This window comes from Ptychodera flava, chromosome 9, assembly GCF_041260155.1.
Source record: "Ptychodera flava strain L36383 chromosome 9, AS_Pfla_20210202, whole genome shotgun sequence".
Taxonomy (NCBI): domain Eukaryota; kingdom Metazoa; phylum Hemichordata; class Enteropneusta; family Ptychoderidae; genus Ptychodera; species Ptychodera flava.
In genome coordinates, this window is record NC_091936.1 from 6,629,110 (window position 1) to 6,645,785 (window position 16,676).

Genomic DNA, 16,676 nt, shown 5'->3' on the forward strand with positions numbered 1-16,676 from the left:
GTTGTTTTTGTCATTTGATTGGACTTGCAAAAATATTTTGCCAAACCATTCACAGTTAATGTCTTCTTATATAATTGTAAATTGCAGTTTGTGTGCAAACTTGGCCAATTTTTATATATCAAAGGTCAATTTTTATCATTTTAGACAACAACTCCAACAACACAGGTATGTGGCTACAGATAGGGCTCTTTACAGAAAATTTTCTGTGCCTTTTTGCATAGCTTCCTCTTTTTGCAATTGAATAGTTTTGCAGTATACCCCCACTCCCATTGCCTTCCCCTTTCTTCTCCTTTCAATGCTGAACTACTGCATTTTGTGAAAAAAAAGGGAAAATGTTCTCTAAAAATTTATCAACCAGAGCATAGTACATTCATAGAACAAGGTAGAGGGTATATTGAGAAGTTGCCTACCAATAAATGTCAAACATAAACTAATTTTGTAAATTGTGAATGTATTGATAATTCTGAAATTACATCCTTGCCCCCTTTATTTTTAGGAAGTATTATTTTGCCACAATTTACAAAAGTTGATGTGATATTTCAAATTTCCCTTGCTTTCAAAATGCAATTCCAAAAGATATTTCATCTGATGTAATCCATATTTGTAGCTGATTGTTTCTCAAATTTCAAATGTACATCATTTTAGTACACACACCCCTACCATCATGCATATTCCTTTGTTCCCTTTAAATTAACCCAGTATTTAAATTTTGAAAGCACAGACCACGTGGCTGTCTATCAACATTACAACCTACATTATGCAACTTCCGGGTCACCATGTGCTCCTGTTATACTTTCTATCACTGGGACAAACCATTCTGCCATTTAGATTGGATGGATCAAAACTCCTGCTGGTTTTCTCAAGCCTCTCATAGTAGCGGGTAATTTATTTTCCTTCACCACTATTGATCTGTAAAAAAAGCACAAACGTGATTACTTGAAATGTTTTTAGTATGATATATACAACTGGATTGAACAGATACGCTTTTCTACTTTGAAACTCCCCATGTTGAAATGGTTTAACCGAGACACATACTTAACATGCATAATTAATACTATGCAAATATTATTTTATGCAAATACGGAATCTTATGGCGGCAAGAAGCACAGCTGCAATGCAGCTTTTTCTAACGTTTTCCCATTTTACTGTGACTTGTTGTGAATAATTAAACATTAACTTCCTGATACTGGTGTACCACAATTTGTTCTTTTGTTCAAACAGACATTAACCTTGTTGCAGTGTCCCTGGTACCATTGTTTGAACAATTTTCCATTGTCATACAAAAAAGAGGAAATGTCACGGATTTCATAAGGAAAGTGAAATATTTCAATTATGTGAACTTGGTTGGTATTGCAAAGCCCATGAACTTCAATTTGTGAAATACCGTAATGTTTTATCAAGATAATACACCTGAAAATATTGATTGTTCTTTGTAAAATAAGTTGTTTGCACTGTTTTTTGGGAAGCACTGTACAATTGTTGTCTAGGAATTGCAAGATGTGGATGTCCTGAAATTTATGAATATCTCTGATTACAAAACTTTTATTTTGCTAATTTTACAAACTTTAAGCCTCACATGAATTCAATTGCTGTCATAATAATGCAGTAGCTGAATCTAATGTCCTTGGTTTTAACATTTTATCAGGTCCCTCTTTAGTCTCTGGGCTTCAAATGTAAGGTTCAACAACCTCAGCATGGTATGTCAATGTCTGTAAGAATTATGTGCAATATCAGTCAAGGTCATGTTCATTGAACACTTTTTATTGTAACAGACTGCATGGCAATGGTGTTTGAATAAATAATAACCAGATACTATTATGGGATAGAACAGGCTTTATATTGAAAAATACTGGGAAAGTATATTTTGCATTATCATAAATCATAATTTATAAGGTACTTGCATGAAATTCTTTACATGTAGGAGTAATAAATGTCCCTTCAGATGTTATCTATAGACTTGTATTTTTTGAAATATTATTTAAAAAGAGCTTTGTAAAATAAAAATCCAGGAAGTCATTCGATCAAAAAGTTTAGGAATGAAATGATAAAAGCACTGATATGTCATGTGACTATACTACAGATTCATTAAATGTCATCTTCAGCTCTGAATATTTGTCATCAAAATGATTGAATATTAATCAATAATCAACTTTTATTAATCTTTTGTTTGTGACAAATACTGATGTACCGTCCAGTGTAGACTGTTCTTGATGGAGGAACTTTGTATAGTCAATATGTACTTCTTTCCTACTTATTTCCTGTTCTTTTCAAAGGGAGTTTTTTTGAAATACTAGACTGTATTAGGACAAGGAAAGGGGGCTTTCTCCTATTTTCACCATAGCTATTTTCCCCACTTGCTAAATATAAAGCATTATCAATGTTTTCGCTAAGAGTACAGTACAGGTAAATTGTATTAGAATTACATCAATATTTTTGTCTTCCACAAACATGATTGTTTGGTCATATCAAGGGGTAAAATGGCTGGGGAACCCCAGTAACAAGCTCTCAACAGCCTGATATCCTAAATAAACTCTGATTTATAGAGTATTTCTGTTGAAACTATCAGTGTAGTATTTCCTGGAGTAGCACAGGGATTTGTCTATGTGCCTAGTAATGAAACAATGTGAATGCAAACTTTGTCCCTGTAAAATTTCAGAAGTTCCCCTTTCAAAACCAGAAATGATTGCACTGAACCTTTTAATCAAGAAATTTTGAAAAATTCTATAAACTGGACATTAATTTACATTGTTACTTTTTTTGCCCAAGTACCACATGCCAAAGATGAGAGATTTGATAATATGTTTGAAAGATGTGGAAAATGATACAAATGGTTCTTAACGCATCAATACAGCATTTAAAAAAAACAGGTCTACATGATATTGTACGTTGAATGCACTAATGGATTTATCATTTGATTAATTTTCTCAAATGTTTAATCTAATTAGTCAAATTGATTGCCAAAACCAATTTGTATCTCAGCTCTCTGTCTTGTCAAATCAATGTTTTGGAGGAAAAAAGTCAAATCACACGAAACACTTTCGGAATTTACAAGTTTTCATCACTGGTATTGACTTTTAAGGAAATAAATGATAAATAGATTTTAATCATTATGTGTATCGGTGATCGTGTATCTCATTGGTGTTGAAAAATGCATGATATCAATGGTTGGTTTCTATTAGCGCATGAAACCACCAACAGATATGAACTACAGACTTGGAAAATGCAAATTGCAATGTTTTAAATATCAGGTTCAAGTTCAAATGCTTCGTCAAGGTAGCCCAATGGTTTTAGACTTATTTGATTATAGTGTATGGTTTCTGTTTTTCACCTTATAGGGAATGCAAGTTATCAAAAATGATATGCATGTGTATTGTACATGTGACCAGATCTATTCATAAGCTAATTTCACTGTCTGTTAGGAATATTAATAGTATTAGCACTGTCTGAATAGAAGCAAAGGAGATATAATTTATTCTTTTGTTCATCAAAGCCAGATTGGTATTATGCTAATAACTAGCAGTGTGTGCATAAAGGAATTGCTCTGAGAGAAACCAATACCAGCCATCCATGATTTTTGCATGTATGATAGCTATTGTGACAATACATGAATGAAATAATGGAAAGTAGTATTATGTAAAATTATATTATTTTATTATGGATGGTTGGTTTAGATGTAGTTCCTCCATTAGCCTTTGAGAACAATGGTTTGCAGCCAATGGTTTGGTTATAAAATTTATGCAAAGCTGTGAGAATTAAATTATCAGAGTTCAAAAAGTGAGTTTATGGGTGGACATTTGAAAACTCTCTTCTCAGAATGAACCAATGTTTTGAAGGGTAGGCCTTAAATGATGTATACTAACAAATCCCAAAATTGATAAATGCATTTTGTACTGTAAATATTTTCAACACAGTCCACAACCATGGTATGTGACAAAATCTGTGTTACCGCGTACAGTAATGATGATGCAGTTGCTGAAATTGGCCATGAATAGTGTGGTATGAACAGACGACATTGCTCCAGAATTTGATTTAAAATAATCTGTGATTTCCTTTTTATTCATTAAACACCATTGACACTTGGAATGTCAAAAAACAGATAAACAAATTTGTTCCCTTTAGGATGGTGTGCACACACTCCATTCACAATTTGCATGGTAACAAAGGAAAAGATTGTAATATAGCAGTCAGTCATGAATCCCAATCAGGAATGACAATAAAGACAAGCCCCTGAAAGGAATGACTTTCTTTTGTGATCGCTTAGACAATGTGATTATAGCTGAAGCACATATCCATTAACAGTGCTGTAGTTACCAGTGTTGGTGTTGAGAAAAGTGCGACACAAAGTGCTAGTTGGTTTTCTGTTGGGTATTTCAAGTTCTTGCCACATTCTGCAATAGTGAGCTTTTTAGGAAACAACCACTGCTCAGTGCCAACAGCATTCATATCAAATATTGAAGATTGAAGTTTTTCAGTAATGATGATCTCTGGGTTTACAGGTTTGTTTTTGATATATTATTCAATGACTTGTTTTCAGTGTTTACAAATTATACTCAGATGCCTTTGTTATGACAGCATAACAAACCAGCTTTTCAAGATCACGCTGTGGCTTCATTGCTTGCTATTTAAGTTTGGCTTGACTTTTGCATTATTTAGATATTGCAAGATATTGCTGAATAATTTCATAATGGAACCTTTTTCGTATCACTCTTCCATTTTTCTCTCTTGTGCAACACATTCTCCATATTTGTAGGTTCTCTGTAACTTGACCCTAATCCAAACTTTTTTATTCCTTCAGAATAAAACTTTTACTGACCAAGATGTAAAGAATTGATGTCATGTTGAAAGATGGCATTAAACCCTGGAGTCAATACTGACCATAGTTTATTGAGATATTTACAAACAAGGTGAAACTTAGAGAAACATGCGAACCATGTCTGATGATCTTTTACAAGTTAATCAGGGTGAGTATACACAATACAGCTATCATATTGTATCATGATATAGCTGTGTCAGAAATGACAATAGTTATAATGCTTGAATCAACTCTTCCCACAATCCAGTAATCCGAGTTCATACCTGCATATTTGCCAGTAGTGAAGACTCAATGACCACACATGTGTTGTATTCACCCAATGTAGCTGATCCAACAGCTGCCACTGAAATGAACACATGTGCCATCCAATGTGCTGGCAATACCAATATGCTACAGAGATGATGAATGGAAGGCAATTACAGAGCAGTCTCTGACTGATTGTTAGGCAGATGGGTTGGTATCATCAGTGGATTAGTCAACTTAATTTATTGGATTCAGAAGATTTTTCCCAGTCTCAAGCAATACTAAATGTCTGAAAGTGGTTGTTGCTGATACTTCAGAAATTTATTATATTGTATTCTTCATCATGGATGAGAAAATCTTTTGGCCCAAGTATTAGGATCAGCTGTTTTTGTGCATTGAGTGGTAAATTTGCCATTGTAACAGTTAAAGCTCATCAGTGGAGGCTGATTGTATTGTATAATAATCAATGTGTACAGAACCATTATACTAGATAGCAGAACCACTGGATATATTTTCACAGTAGTCTTGAAGACCATTAAATGCACAATTAATTTGTTACAGCTGCTTATGTTAGTAACCAATAGTTACAGTATCCTTTAGGCTGTTGAAGTATCTTTGTGGATTTTTCATGAATATCTGAAGAAGAAATATTTCGTCTTTCTTGAGACAAAATTAAACTCAATCTTTAAAGTATTCTTTCTGTCATTTTCTCAGAAATTTTATGCGAATGAAATATGGAAGAGAAATACTGGTATGTGAAATAATATATGGTGCCAATATTTATTTTTCATCCGCATCAAATGTTTCTGTTATTGTTCAGATGATCATCCAAGACCAGGTTCTGATAGAAGCAATGCATCCAGTGCCAGTTCTTCCAGTTCCCATAGAAACAAGGAACTCTTGAAATCGTACCATAATTTAGCAGCACACATCTTCAGTGATGGCAGGTCACAAGACACTGAGCAGCAATTTCTAGCAGCGGCCAGAGATGGAAATTATCAGAAAGTGCTGGAGTTCTTGCAACGCTTGAGTCAAGATGTAAGTTGGAGTTTCAAATGAGTTCTACAAAATTGGCCCAGTTCATTGAAGATTGCGTGAGGAAAAATAAAAAGGAGATTGCAACATGGAAAACATAGGGCCAATGTCCCTGAAGCTACTATAGACATGGATACAAAATTAAGTATTTCCTGACTGTATGAAATTATCTCACTAAGGTCATCCTAGGGACTTGTAAACCAGTAAGTTCTGTTGAATAAGTTGAGACTGTAGGTACTTAGAGAAAGCACACTGAAGACAAATGTTTGAAACTTAAGAAGTTCAAGGTCATCAAAAGCATTATAAGGAATCATGTTACACTTTCATTGCACTGTTTACACAGATTGCATAATTGCTATAAATAGCACATGAGGAATCTTACAGCCAAGCTTTACCATAAAAACCATATCACTTTGACCACTCTTTTAATTGACCACTCTATTTTTTCCTCAAAAAGTAATCTTATTTTATCCTTACCAAGTCAACCATAAATGGAAATTAGAACTTTCTCTATCTCTATTTATTTGACCACCCTATTATGACAAACTATTATGAGCAATTTCTTTTAGATAACATAAATAGTGGTTCAGAATATCAAAGTTGGGATTCAGGAAAGTTGCCTTTACATGTTTTAATCCTCCAAGATGGTAAGCATTTCACTATGAACTGTCAAAAAAGTTGAACTTTCTGATAATTCAACACTAAAATTATTTTGGCTTTGATGATTTCCTAATTAATTCAATTATTTAAAATCTTATTAATTATTTTTTTCTGGGTGAATTGATAGGGTTTATACAGTACAAGAATTACATACAATGTAAGTCAAATTTTGACCAAAAATGAAAAAAAAATTCCTTAAAAATACACATTTGCATATTTCATCACAATTTGAACAAATCTAAGTTGGGTTATCCCTAGGGACCTGTATACCAAATAACAAAGCTGTCTGACCAGCGGTTATGAAGAAGAAGATTTTTTACCAAAAACACCTTTTTTGGCATTAATTTGCCTATTTTCAACAATATCAAAAAATTAAAAAAAATAGTTTCTCAAAATCATATTTTTCATCTACACAACAAATATCAAATCAGTAAGTACTGCGGTTCTCAAGATATTTGAGTGGACGGACGCCTCACAAACGGACATACATACATACATACATACATACATACAGACTGACGCCGGACGCCGGACGGATACCCATCCCAATAGCTTCTATAGACTATAGTCTATAGTAGCTAAAATGAGTGATAAACAATGTGTCAGATATTTGCGGTGATTTAGGTAAAATAATCTAAACTTGATTTGATATACATAGTTCATCTGTCAGGGAAGCTTAATTATGAGAGGATAAATGAAATGATTTGATATTTTCAGTAATCAAATAATGTTGTTACTGAATTTCATGCCATCAAAAGTATTAATTCTGAATTTTTTTTCTGATGAGAGACATAAAAATCAATCTGCAGGTTTCTTAATGTATTTAAAAATACTGAACCCTATAGCTCATATTTGTCACAGTGACTGTGATTCTGCTATTGGTTATTGGCAGCAAGATGGGTCCAGAATTAACTGAAAAAAATGTACTCTGTGATAATACAAAAATTATGTTTGAAGTTTGGTTTTATTCCCAATGTATTGGTTTGATATGCATGTCTTCACCTGGAAAAAATTTATTACTTAAAGGCAATAGCTAGACAATAGAAAATCAAATTATAAACGGATTAGCATATCAGTTTCCTTCATCGCTGAAATCTGTCATATTCTATCAAAAGTTAAGAAAGAATTTTCACAAAAGTTTGTCAACTTTTCAACAGAGTGTTAACAAGCTTTAACATGTCACTATACAGCACTGTGCTATCTCAAACAGGAGCCTCCATGTAACACATCAACACAAAGGTCAAAATGTTATCATGAAAGACATTATTTATACCACTCCTTGTCAAAGTATGTCATTGTTTGTGAGATCTGCTGTAGACAAACTCAAACCCATGAACTCGTTTACACAATCCAAAAAGATAATTTGAGGTTTGAAGTTCAGTGTTTTAATCGGTTTGTGTCTATGTATTGCAATTTCAATATCCTTTGTTTCCATAAAGAGAAAAATGTAAACAAAAATTAATACAATAAGTATTGTGTGATATTGTATTGCAGTGGTTGTATGATATCCAATAATTTTCAAATGATTCTGTGTGGCTTTTAGAGTTCATAGACATGGGTTTTTTTTGCTTACAGTATATAAATGTTGACTGCAAAGACCAAAGGACTGGCAACACTCCCATAATATGGGCTACAAAGAGAGGTCACACAAAGGTTAGTTACTTTTCAATTGGAATGTACTGGGGTGATATTAGTCACCATTGACGCATTTTTCTGTCTTCTTTGATGAGTTTTTCAATTCTTTTCAAAAGTTCGTATTCCTATCGTTTCATTTATTGTATAGAGTTGAGATATTGTTGATCTCTATTCTACATTATTATCATCAAGACTTTTTGATGCAGAAATTGTCTGTCATACAGAGAAAAAACCAATGTCCTGATAGTGAACATGCACTGATGCTATTACTGTACAGAGGAAAAAAGATATATGACCTTTATCAATATGTAAAATATTTTTTGTTCAGAGAGGAAATATCTGATTCAGTACTTGGTTAGCTTGTCAAGATGATCGGGGAAATCCCTAAAGGCTATTCATTTTGCAGTGCCTTCAAGTTGTGTACCCTGTTCTAATTCTAGTTTTACCTCCTGTGACATATTCTATTGATCAATTAATGACCAAAAGGCATTTATTACATGACAAGATATCTTTGTTCAAACGAACAGAGTGGAAAGAAACCCATAGAACCCTGGTGTTCTTACACAACCTGTGCAATAGGGCTGTCAGCTAATGATGACTTTGTTCTCTTAGTAATATGCAAAAAGAAATATTTGTCCGCGAATTTAGATTAATTTTTGGATATTACACATGTGAGAACAATGAAAAGACAACTTTATAAGTGACTGCCAATGTAATAACGAACACTAAAAATACATTAGCAGCTCACGACTATAAGCTGTACACTATGACCATACAATCAACACTGACAAAATTTAATCTACATTTTGCACACGTGCAGCTATGTTTAGTAACAAACTCTACTTTTGAGAAAATAATGTAACTCCACTATTACTATGACCAATGAAATCATATTTACGTCAGTTTTATGTACAAAGTGCAATTCAAACCATACTTTTTTAGGTATGGTTGTGGTTGAAATTCTTACATTTGAAAACTTTTGCAAAATCTAATGACCAACTCATATTGCAAATGTATTCTGATGATGAGAGTCCTCTGATTGCAGATTGTTCAATTGCTGTTAAAATATGGTGCTGATATCACACTGCGAAACTTTGACAATGAAACAGCTTTGGATGTTGCGTCTGTGGGCATCAGGACAATTCTACTGGACTCAGTTGAGAGGACAGGCTGTACAACAAGACATCTATTACAAGCTGCTTGGCAAGGCAATGTCAAGGTGTTGAAAAGAGTATTGGTAAGTTTAATAATTACCTATTTCATAATAAAAAAACCTCCTTGCATGTGAAAGCTCACTAAGAAAATATCATGTGGTGAAAAGAGGCAGTTTTGATTGCCACAGAACCAAACTATCCAATATGTTTGTATTTTATAGTAATCCTAACCTTGCTTTGAGTTTGTGGGAGAATTAGTCGCCATGGTAATTGTCAACTAAACATGAAAATAGAAAAACAGCCATCAGATCAAAACAACAAAGCTAAAATAACACAGCAGTACTCTGTGAAGAAAAGACTTACACCATGGTAATAAAACACTGCATTCTTCTTGTCCTTGAAGACAAAGAAAATGAAAATTCCAACTTCGCTTGGCATATGATTGTTTTTATTAGTATTTTAAATCTGTAATTTTTTAAACTTTAGCTTGGTATATTCTGCGCCTTGAGGTGTTGTTTTCACACGGAAGGCGTTTTTAAAGAAATAAATATTATTATTATTATTATATGTCAAAATACAAGCACTCATAGGTCTTCAGATATGAAGACTGTAAACATTGGTTGTGATTGGTCTTTCACCACAACATCATCAAAACATCAAAAACATTTCACAAACTTTATCTTTGTGTTTTGTTTAAGTATGAATTTCTGTTCTGTTGAATGATAATCGGGAAGAAAATTATTCTTATTTCTCTACATTTCATTGTCATTTATATATTATAATGCCCATGTTTTTATGAAATTTGTCACATGAAAGAAAATAAGCAGTAAAATTATTTACAGAAATTTTTTTCGATTGGAAAGACTTCACTTTTTAAAACAATAGTGCTTTCTTAATGTTCATTTAAGTCTTCCACCGATTAACCTTACAACTCTTTTACTTGAAAAAGTAAATGGTTTCATTTTAGTATTCATGTACTGCACATGATTTGCCGTAATTTCATGTCCATTTTTATGACGTATGTTTTGTTTTACAGAGTGAAAGTAAGATGATGGACATAAACTGCCGCAATGCTGACGGTTTCACTCCACTGCTTCTAGTCACTAGAGATATTGATCTCTTTGAAAAGAGTAAGTCAAGTGCATTGTATTGCACTGTCCTTGTTCAAAACAATAGACCTGTCTCGGACAGAATGTCACTGGTTTTAGCAATTGCACACCATGCGAGTCTAATAGGATTAATCCGGCATCAAATCATTTCCAAGTTTATCTTGGTTGAATTCAAATTAAACTTTTGACATTGCTTTTTAACATTGAGTGATAGTGACCTTCAAGTTTACTGTAATGACCTTCTCAGTGTGGTGGCTTTGTACTTTGATTTTCATTGAACAGCAAATGCAAATAAGATGTTATGAAAAGTTGTTTTTGGTTTGTTCTGATGCTAATGTTTCAGTAAGTATCAATGACAGAGCTATTTGAAATGCTGTAGTGATCCACTCTCACTGTAATTTGACCGTGTTTCTAAAGTTTGTACTTTTGTAATTCACAGTTGGTAAAGCTGTCAAGGACTACAACCCTGTTGAGGTGGTGTCAATATTGGTGCAAAAGAGATCGTAAGTTTTCTCCTCTGAAAGTTTATGTTTTTGTTGTGCTTTGAACCCTCAATTTCCATAATTAAGACCTGACAGTAAGATTTCATTTACTATACAATGGTTTGTAGGGGAATGTGTAACATCCCTGAAAAAAAATTAAATTGTGATTTATTTGTCGGTGAATGTGAGATCATGTAACACTACAGCCATTCATTTGCCAATAGCCAGGTGTTGTCATAGAAATACAAATGACTTGAGCAAGTTTATAAAGCTGTGATGGTGACTCAAACTTTAGCTTAAAAGCATCTTAAATTTTCAGATTTTGTACATAGGATTCTTCAGTGTGTCCTTGACTATGGATTCGGATAGCTGTCTGAGCAAGGTTCTGTTTTGAAATAGAACAAAATTCAGTCTGTAATTTTGTTCAGATTTGATCAGACTTTCCTGCCAAATCTCAAAAACTACCGAGAATTTTCAGATAAAACATGCTTACAAATGTTTATTGGAGTAAAAACTAACCCCTGGCATGCACAAATGAAGTAAACATTCACCCATTGTTCCATAGTTTTAATGAAAAGTACATGAATATCACCAAAGGTCAAAAGTATGCAGAAAAGTCTGTTGATGGTACAGAATATGTCTAAGAGTGTTTGTTTTGAACACTGCCACACGCACATTGCATCTGTCAGTATTAAAGAAATAGCACCTGCAAATGAACACAAGGTCAAATAGGTTACACATAAAACAAGTCTAATTGAAAATCAAGTCATGAGAGCTCTTTGTAAACTTTTACAGAAAAAGGTCAAATGTCATGTTTTCCACCCTCATGCAATTCAAGATTTAGAGTTAATTAAATTAAATGTATGTATTTGCAAAGATACAGCACGCAATTTGATTTGATTTAATTTGATTTTCATTTTGATATCATGTAGAGATGTAACAGCATCAGACCTGGAAGGGAAAAGTTCAATTCACATGGCGTCTTCCTCCAAAAGTAGAACGTCTGAGAAGTTGGTAGCCTTGCTCTTGAAAGACTGTCCAGTTATTGGTAAGTTTTAATCATTCACTAAGTTGTAATCATTCGCTTTGTTCATAAAATACAAAATTAATGTATATTTCTCCTAAGACATCATACTTAAACTGACATACTAGGTTTTGGCAATGTACCGGTACAGCAGCCACCCACTATAGGTAGTGAACAACTAGTTATGACTGTACAACCCTAACAGTCAAATGAGGGACTGTCAACAATCTTGATTAAATGACAAATATTGGTGGCTTTATTTATATCACTTCAATGCCTATCTACAAATTGCAATTTCAGAATACCAGGTCCACTCATGCTTTAGAGACTGCACATATATCAAAACTAGATACTGAAATTTTAAACCAGCCATCTCAACTACTTTGCTAAATTTAATCCAAATATGCAAATATGCTAAAATTATCCTGTTAGAAACCAAAGTATTATGAAATATCGAACTTAAACTATTCTTTTCAGATCAAATTATCAAAAGTTAACAAAGATCACCATAAAAAATTACATAATCTATGGTGATGCTTGTCCAAAAATCACTCATAGAAGGTTTGGCACTTTCTCTTAGAGCTGCATGTCATGTGTAGTCCATAGAATATTGTTGCATGAAAGCATAACATCATACCGGTATGTATTGACTGTACATACATTGTAATAATAGTGAATAGCAAGAAAAGATAAAACATTTATGGCAGTTTCTTGGGCCAACAGTGCATTTAACATCCACAGTAACATCATTCTTCTCAAAGCTATTAATTTTAGGATACAATATAGAAAACTTGTGTCCTCTGATCAAGTTTTGAAATTCTTACAATAAATGCCAAACAAAACAATGTAGTATATATGAATCTTACCATTTTGATTTAATGTGTTTTCTTTTTATTCCAGATGCTAAGGATAAACGTTCCTTTGCACCGATCCATTCTGCATCACAAAGTGGACAGACTAGTGTGTTGGTAGCGTTGATTGACAAGGGAGCTGATGTGAATTGTAGAGGCTTTGCCGGTGTCACCCCTCTCCATGTATCGGTAAGTTGTATTGTTATTACTTGCGAAAACCTGCCTCTATGAAGTCTGCAATGGCAATGCGTGGCTCGTGTCTTGTCTCTCCCTGTGCCCATCAATCTATCCATAGCCATATCTCAGAAAATATCAAGACTGATTCTTTCAACCCTTTTACCGCCGTAGTTTGTCCCAAATCCATTGTTTCCAAAGGTGAGTGTTGCCTTGTGCTGAACAGGTTGAATTTGGAATGTGCACATTCAGTTATTTCCTAAATGTAAACAGAAATGGTAATGAATATTTCAAGATTTTCACAAAACAATAATATTCTTTTGTGAAGATTTTATTCAATTCCAATATGGCTGTCAGGTTTTCTTTTTTTGCAGAAAACACATTGTCATAGAATTGTATAGGGAGGCACCGTGGACCAGTGATTAGGGTGATGGACTCACTATCGGAGGATGGTGAGTTCGAGACTCGGTTCAAGTCCCGGTAGATCCAGAGTAGCGGATTCACTGTCGGAGGATGGTGAATTTGAGACTCTAGCTCGGTGTTGTGCCCTTGAGCAAGGCACTTTACTCCTCAGTGCTCCATTGGGGTTGTGGGTTATGGGTACCTCATCCTGTAAATGGGCTAGCACCCATTGGATGATGGACTAAATAAAAAAAATATATGGTTTAAATGAAGTCAGCAATCCAAAAATAGTAGAATATATTTTTATCTAACAAACAATGTAAAATTTGGCAATTGACTGATTTGGGCATTGTCTACTTATACATTCACTATTAAAGGGCCAATAATGCTAACTTTTGATGATTTTTCCATTATTTTTATCTTATATGTCTACTATAAGTTCGTACCGTACCCCCCCAAAAAATGTTGAAATACCAAGTATTCAGCTTGTCAACATATGTCTATACGTGTTAAAATGCACTGTTATTGTTTACACTTGAATTCTAATCCTGACCCAAATTCACTTTTCAACAATAACAATGCAGTTTGCACATGTACAGGCTGAGTTGACAAGCTGAATACTGTATACCGGTATATCAACATGCTTTGAGGAGTAGAACAAGAAATTATAGTTGACATTAAAAACAGAAATAGTGAAAAAAATCATCAAAAGTTAGCATTACTGGCACTTTAAACAAAAACAAATTTCCAAATGGAGCAAAATTCATCAGTGTCTATAAATAGAATGAAATAGCAAAGTGGCAACTCTGTACAACAAAGGATGTTTTTGAGGTCTTCACTTTTCATTGTAAACACAGCTGTACAGCCACCAAATACTGGTCCTCAATTGGTCAATTTTAACTGTGCCATTCTATTGTAAGCTGTGGACCATCGGATTATGTCAACAATCGTGGAGGTCTCGGTCAAGCAGATAAATTTGACCCAGTATTGGAAAAGAAAAGGGTCATTGATGATTTCTGTTTCTAAAAATAACATTGAGCCCAGGTCAGTAAGGTCAATGTTATACTGTGATGGTATTAATCCATATTTTCCTTCTGTTAGGCCCAATCTGGCCATGAGAAGATAGCGGACACTCTGTTAGAACACGGCGCTGACATACTATTGGTCGATGATGGAGGAAATACAGCAGTTGATGTCGCTAAGACAAGGAAAATAAAAACTAAACTCAAGGGTAGGCACCTGGTTGTTACTATCATTTACATTCTTAATGATCAGTTGTAAAATTTACAGGTGTATTAATTCGGTTGTGAAACGATGTTATTTGAAAAGGGCAGTGAATATAAACAATAACAGTTCAGCGATTTGACCAGCTTTTAGTATAACTGCTCAGTACCAGCACATGTAATTTGGGGACATTTGCGGACCAAAACATCGCTCCCTTTGTGCAGTTTTGGGCAAGAGTTCACACCAAGTTTTGATTGCATCACCGTATAAAAACAACAAATGCTGGCAGCAAGCCAAGTTGTCCTAATGGAGTGCTGACTCACAAGTTTATTGTGTTCTCTCCATTGTTCGTTTGTTGCTGCAGAGGCCTGGGCCGAAGCTACCCAATTACGGAGGGAGTCGGTGGTTTTAAGTCCGGTCAAACCGCCATCCAGAGCATCATTGCAACAGCAGTCACTGGATGATGGTGTTATTCCGTCCCCCACACCGGCTTATCCTCGGAAAAGACTCTCAGAAGTGGTTTTCGATTTTGATGTAAGTATGGGCTCTGTGCCTTCCTACATACTCAGTACTCAAATTTATCATTTTCAAATTTATCGTGTCTGTTATTTTAAGTAGTATAAAAATTCACTCAGCGTGAGATGCAAGTGACAGAAACATTAGCAGATACATTTCATTTGGAAAGCTGTCACTTTTCCAGTGCATTTTGCTCAAGAGAAAGTTATATCAAATCATTTCCAATTTTAATGAGACCACAAGTCCCACAATGCTACAGTCCCATGATGGCTGAGTGTAGCACACATTTTCTAAAATCATTCTGTATTCTATCTCGTTTCCAGGATCTACCAGTAGCTGACCACCCTACTCTCAGGAATATATCACCAGGAAGTAAGTGCTAAAATAGTTTTCATCACCTATCTGCTCCTTCCAGATTTTTCATCCAGAACAAAAGAGACATTCCTCCACTTATCATTTTAATCTGATTTTAGTGATTTTAGATGTAAAAAATATTTTTTCCATCATCTAGGGTGAAACAAAGTCATTGGCAAATCAGTGAGCTGCTTGTTTAACAGTCAGTTTTGAAAGTGCCTTTCATTTTTTTCATTTGAACAGAGAAAAAGACAGTGAAAAAGCTGAGTGACACGGAGAAAGCACAGAGAGCCGAGATGAAAATGATGCAGGACATTGAGAGTGGAAGGTTTACTCCAAGGTAAGCAAGTTCATCCTCAACAATCATGACAGTTGACTTAACCCTTTTACCACCATGGTTTTGCCCAAAAATATTGTTATCAATAGTGAGTATGGGCCGGTGTACAATGAAGTGGGGATGAACAGGATAAAGAAACAGCAGAGGTATAAAAAGGAAGCTGGTGTTGTCAGCATTCATGTAGCATCTAGCGCTCAGATGGGTCGACTCTAAATGAAACTCCTGTGGAAGTTTGAATGAACTCCAGTCAACATATTGCAATAATATGCTTCCATGAGTACATGTCCAACTTCTGTGTTTGAAAGATTAAAAAATTGTGGGTTTTTAATTTTGAATGACAATGATGGACTGTGGATGGTACAAGATGGTTGAAAGCCAAGGTTGTAATGACTATCAGAGAATTCAAAGTGTTGTCAATATCAATGTGAAAATGAAACCAAGGATATTTGAACGTATACAATGCAGTATTTTGTTACTCCATGACCATTTGGGGAACAGGCAAGTTCAAGGGCGTACCAAATCCTTGGGATTTGGAGTATCATCTTTCAAGAACCCTTATAGAAAAAGATGCCATATCAATGTAATTTGTTTCCACAGTATTCAGAGTGTCTCTCATTGGTCATTTGCAGTTTTCCTATCACTGCATTCTAATCAACTCTAGGT

The 16,676-nt window shown here is 34.4% G+C and overlaps 1 protein-coding gene across 4 annotated transcripts in view; it reads left to right on the forward strand.

The window, feature by feature from the left end:
• Positions 1-16,676, forward strand: part of LOC139139876 (uncharacterized) — a 46,689-nt gene that overhangs the window by 16,408 nt on the left and 13,605 nt on the right. For 3 of the 4 annotated variants that reach the window (XM_070708823.1, XM_070708825.1, XM_070708821.1), the window contains exons 2-13: positions 4,796-4,961; positions 5,877-6,094; positions 8,327-8,404; positions 9,432-9,623; positions 10,577-10,670; positions 11,089-11,152; positions 12,064-12,179; positions 13,056-13,195; positions 14,684-14,813; positions 15,171-15,340; positions 15,646-15,694; positions 15,920-16,016. In XM_070708823.1, the coding sequence (XP_070564924.1) occupies positions 4,922-4,961; positions 5,877-6,094; positions 8,327-8,404; positions 9,432-9,623; positions 10,577-10,670; positions 11,089-11,152; positions 12,064-12,179; positions 13,056-13,195; positions 14,684-14,813; positions 15,171-15,340; positions 15,646-15,694; positions 15,920-16,016 (1,388 nt within the window). In that variant the 5' untranslated portion in view covers positions 4,796-4,921. Of the gene's footprint in view, positions 1-4,398; positions 4,497-4,795; positions 4,962-5,876; positions 6,095-8,326; positions 8,405-9,431; positions 9,624-10,576; positions 10,671-11,088; positions 11,153-12,063; positions 12,180-13,055; positions 13,196-14,683; positions 14,814-15,170; positions 15,341-15,645; positions 15,695-15,919; positions 16,017-16,676 lie in introns of those variants that run through there. The other variant, XM_070708822.1, reaches the window with a different exon arrangement.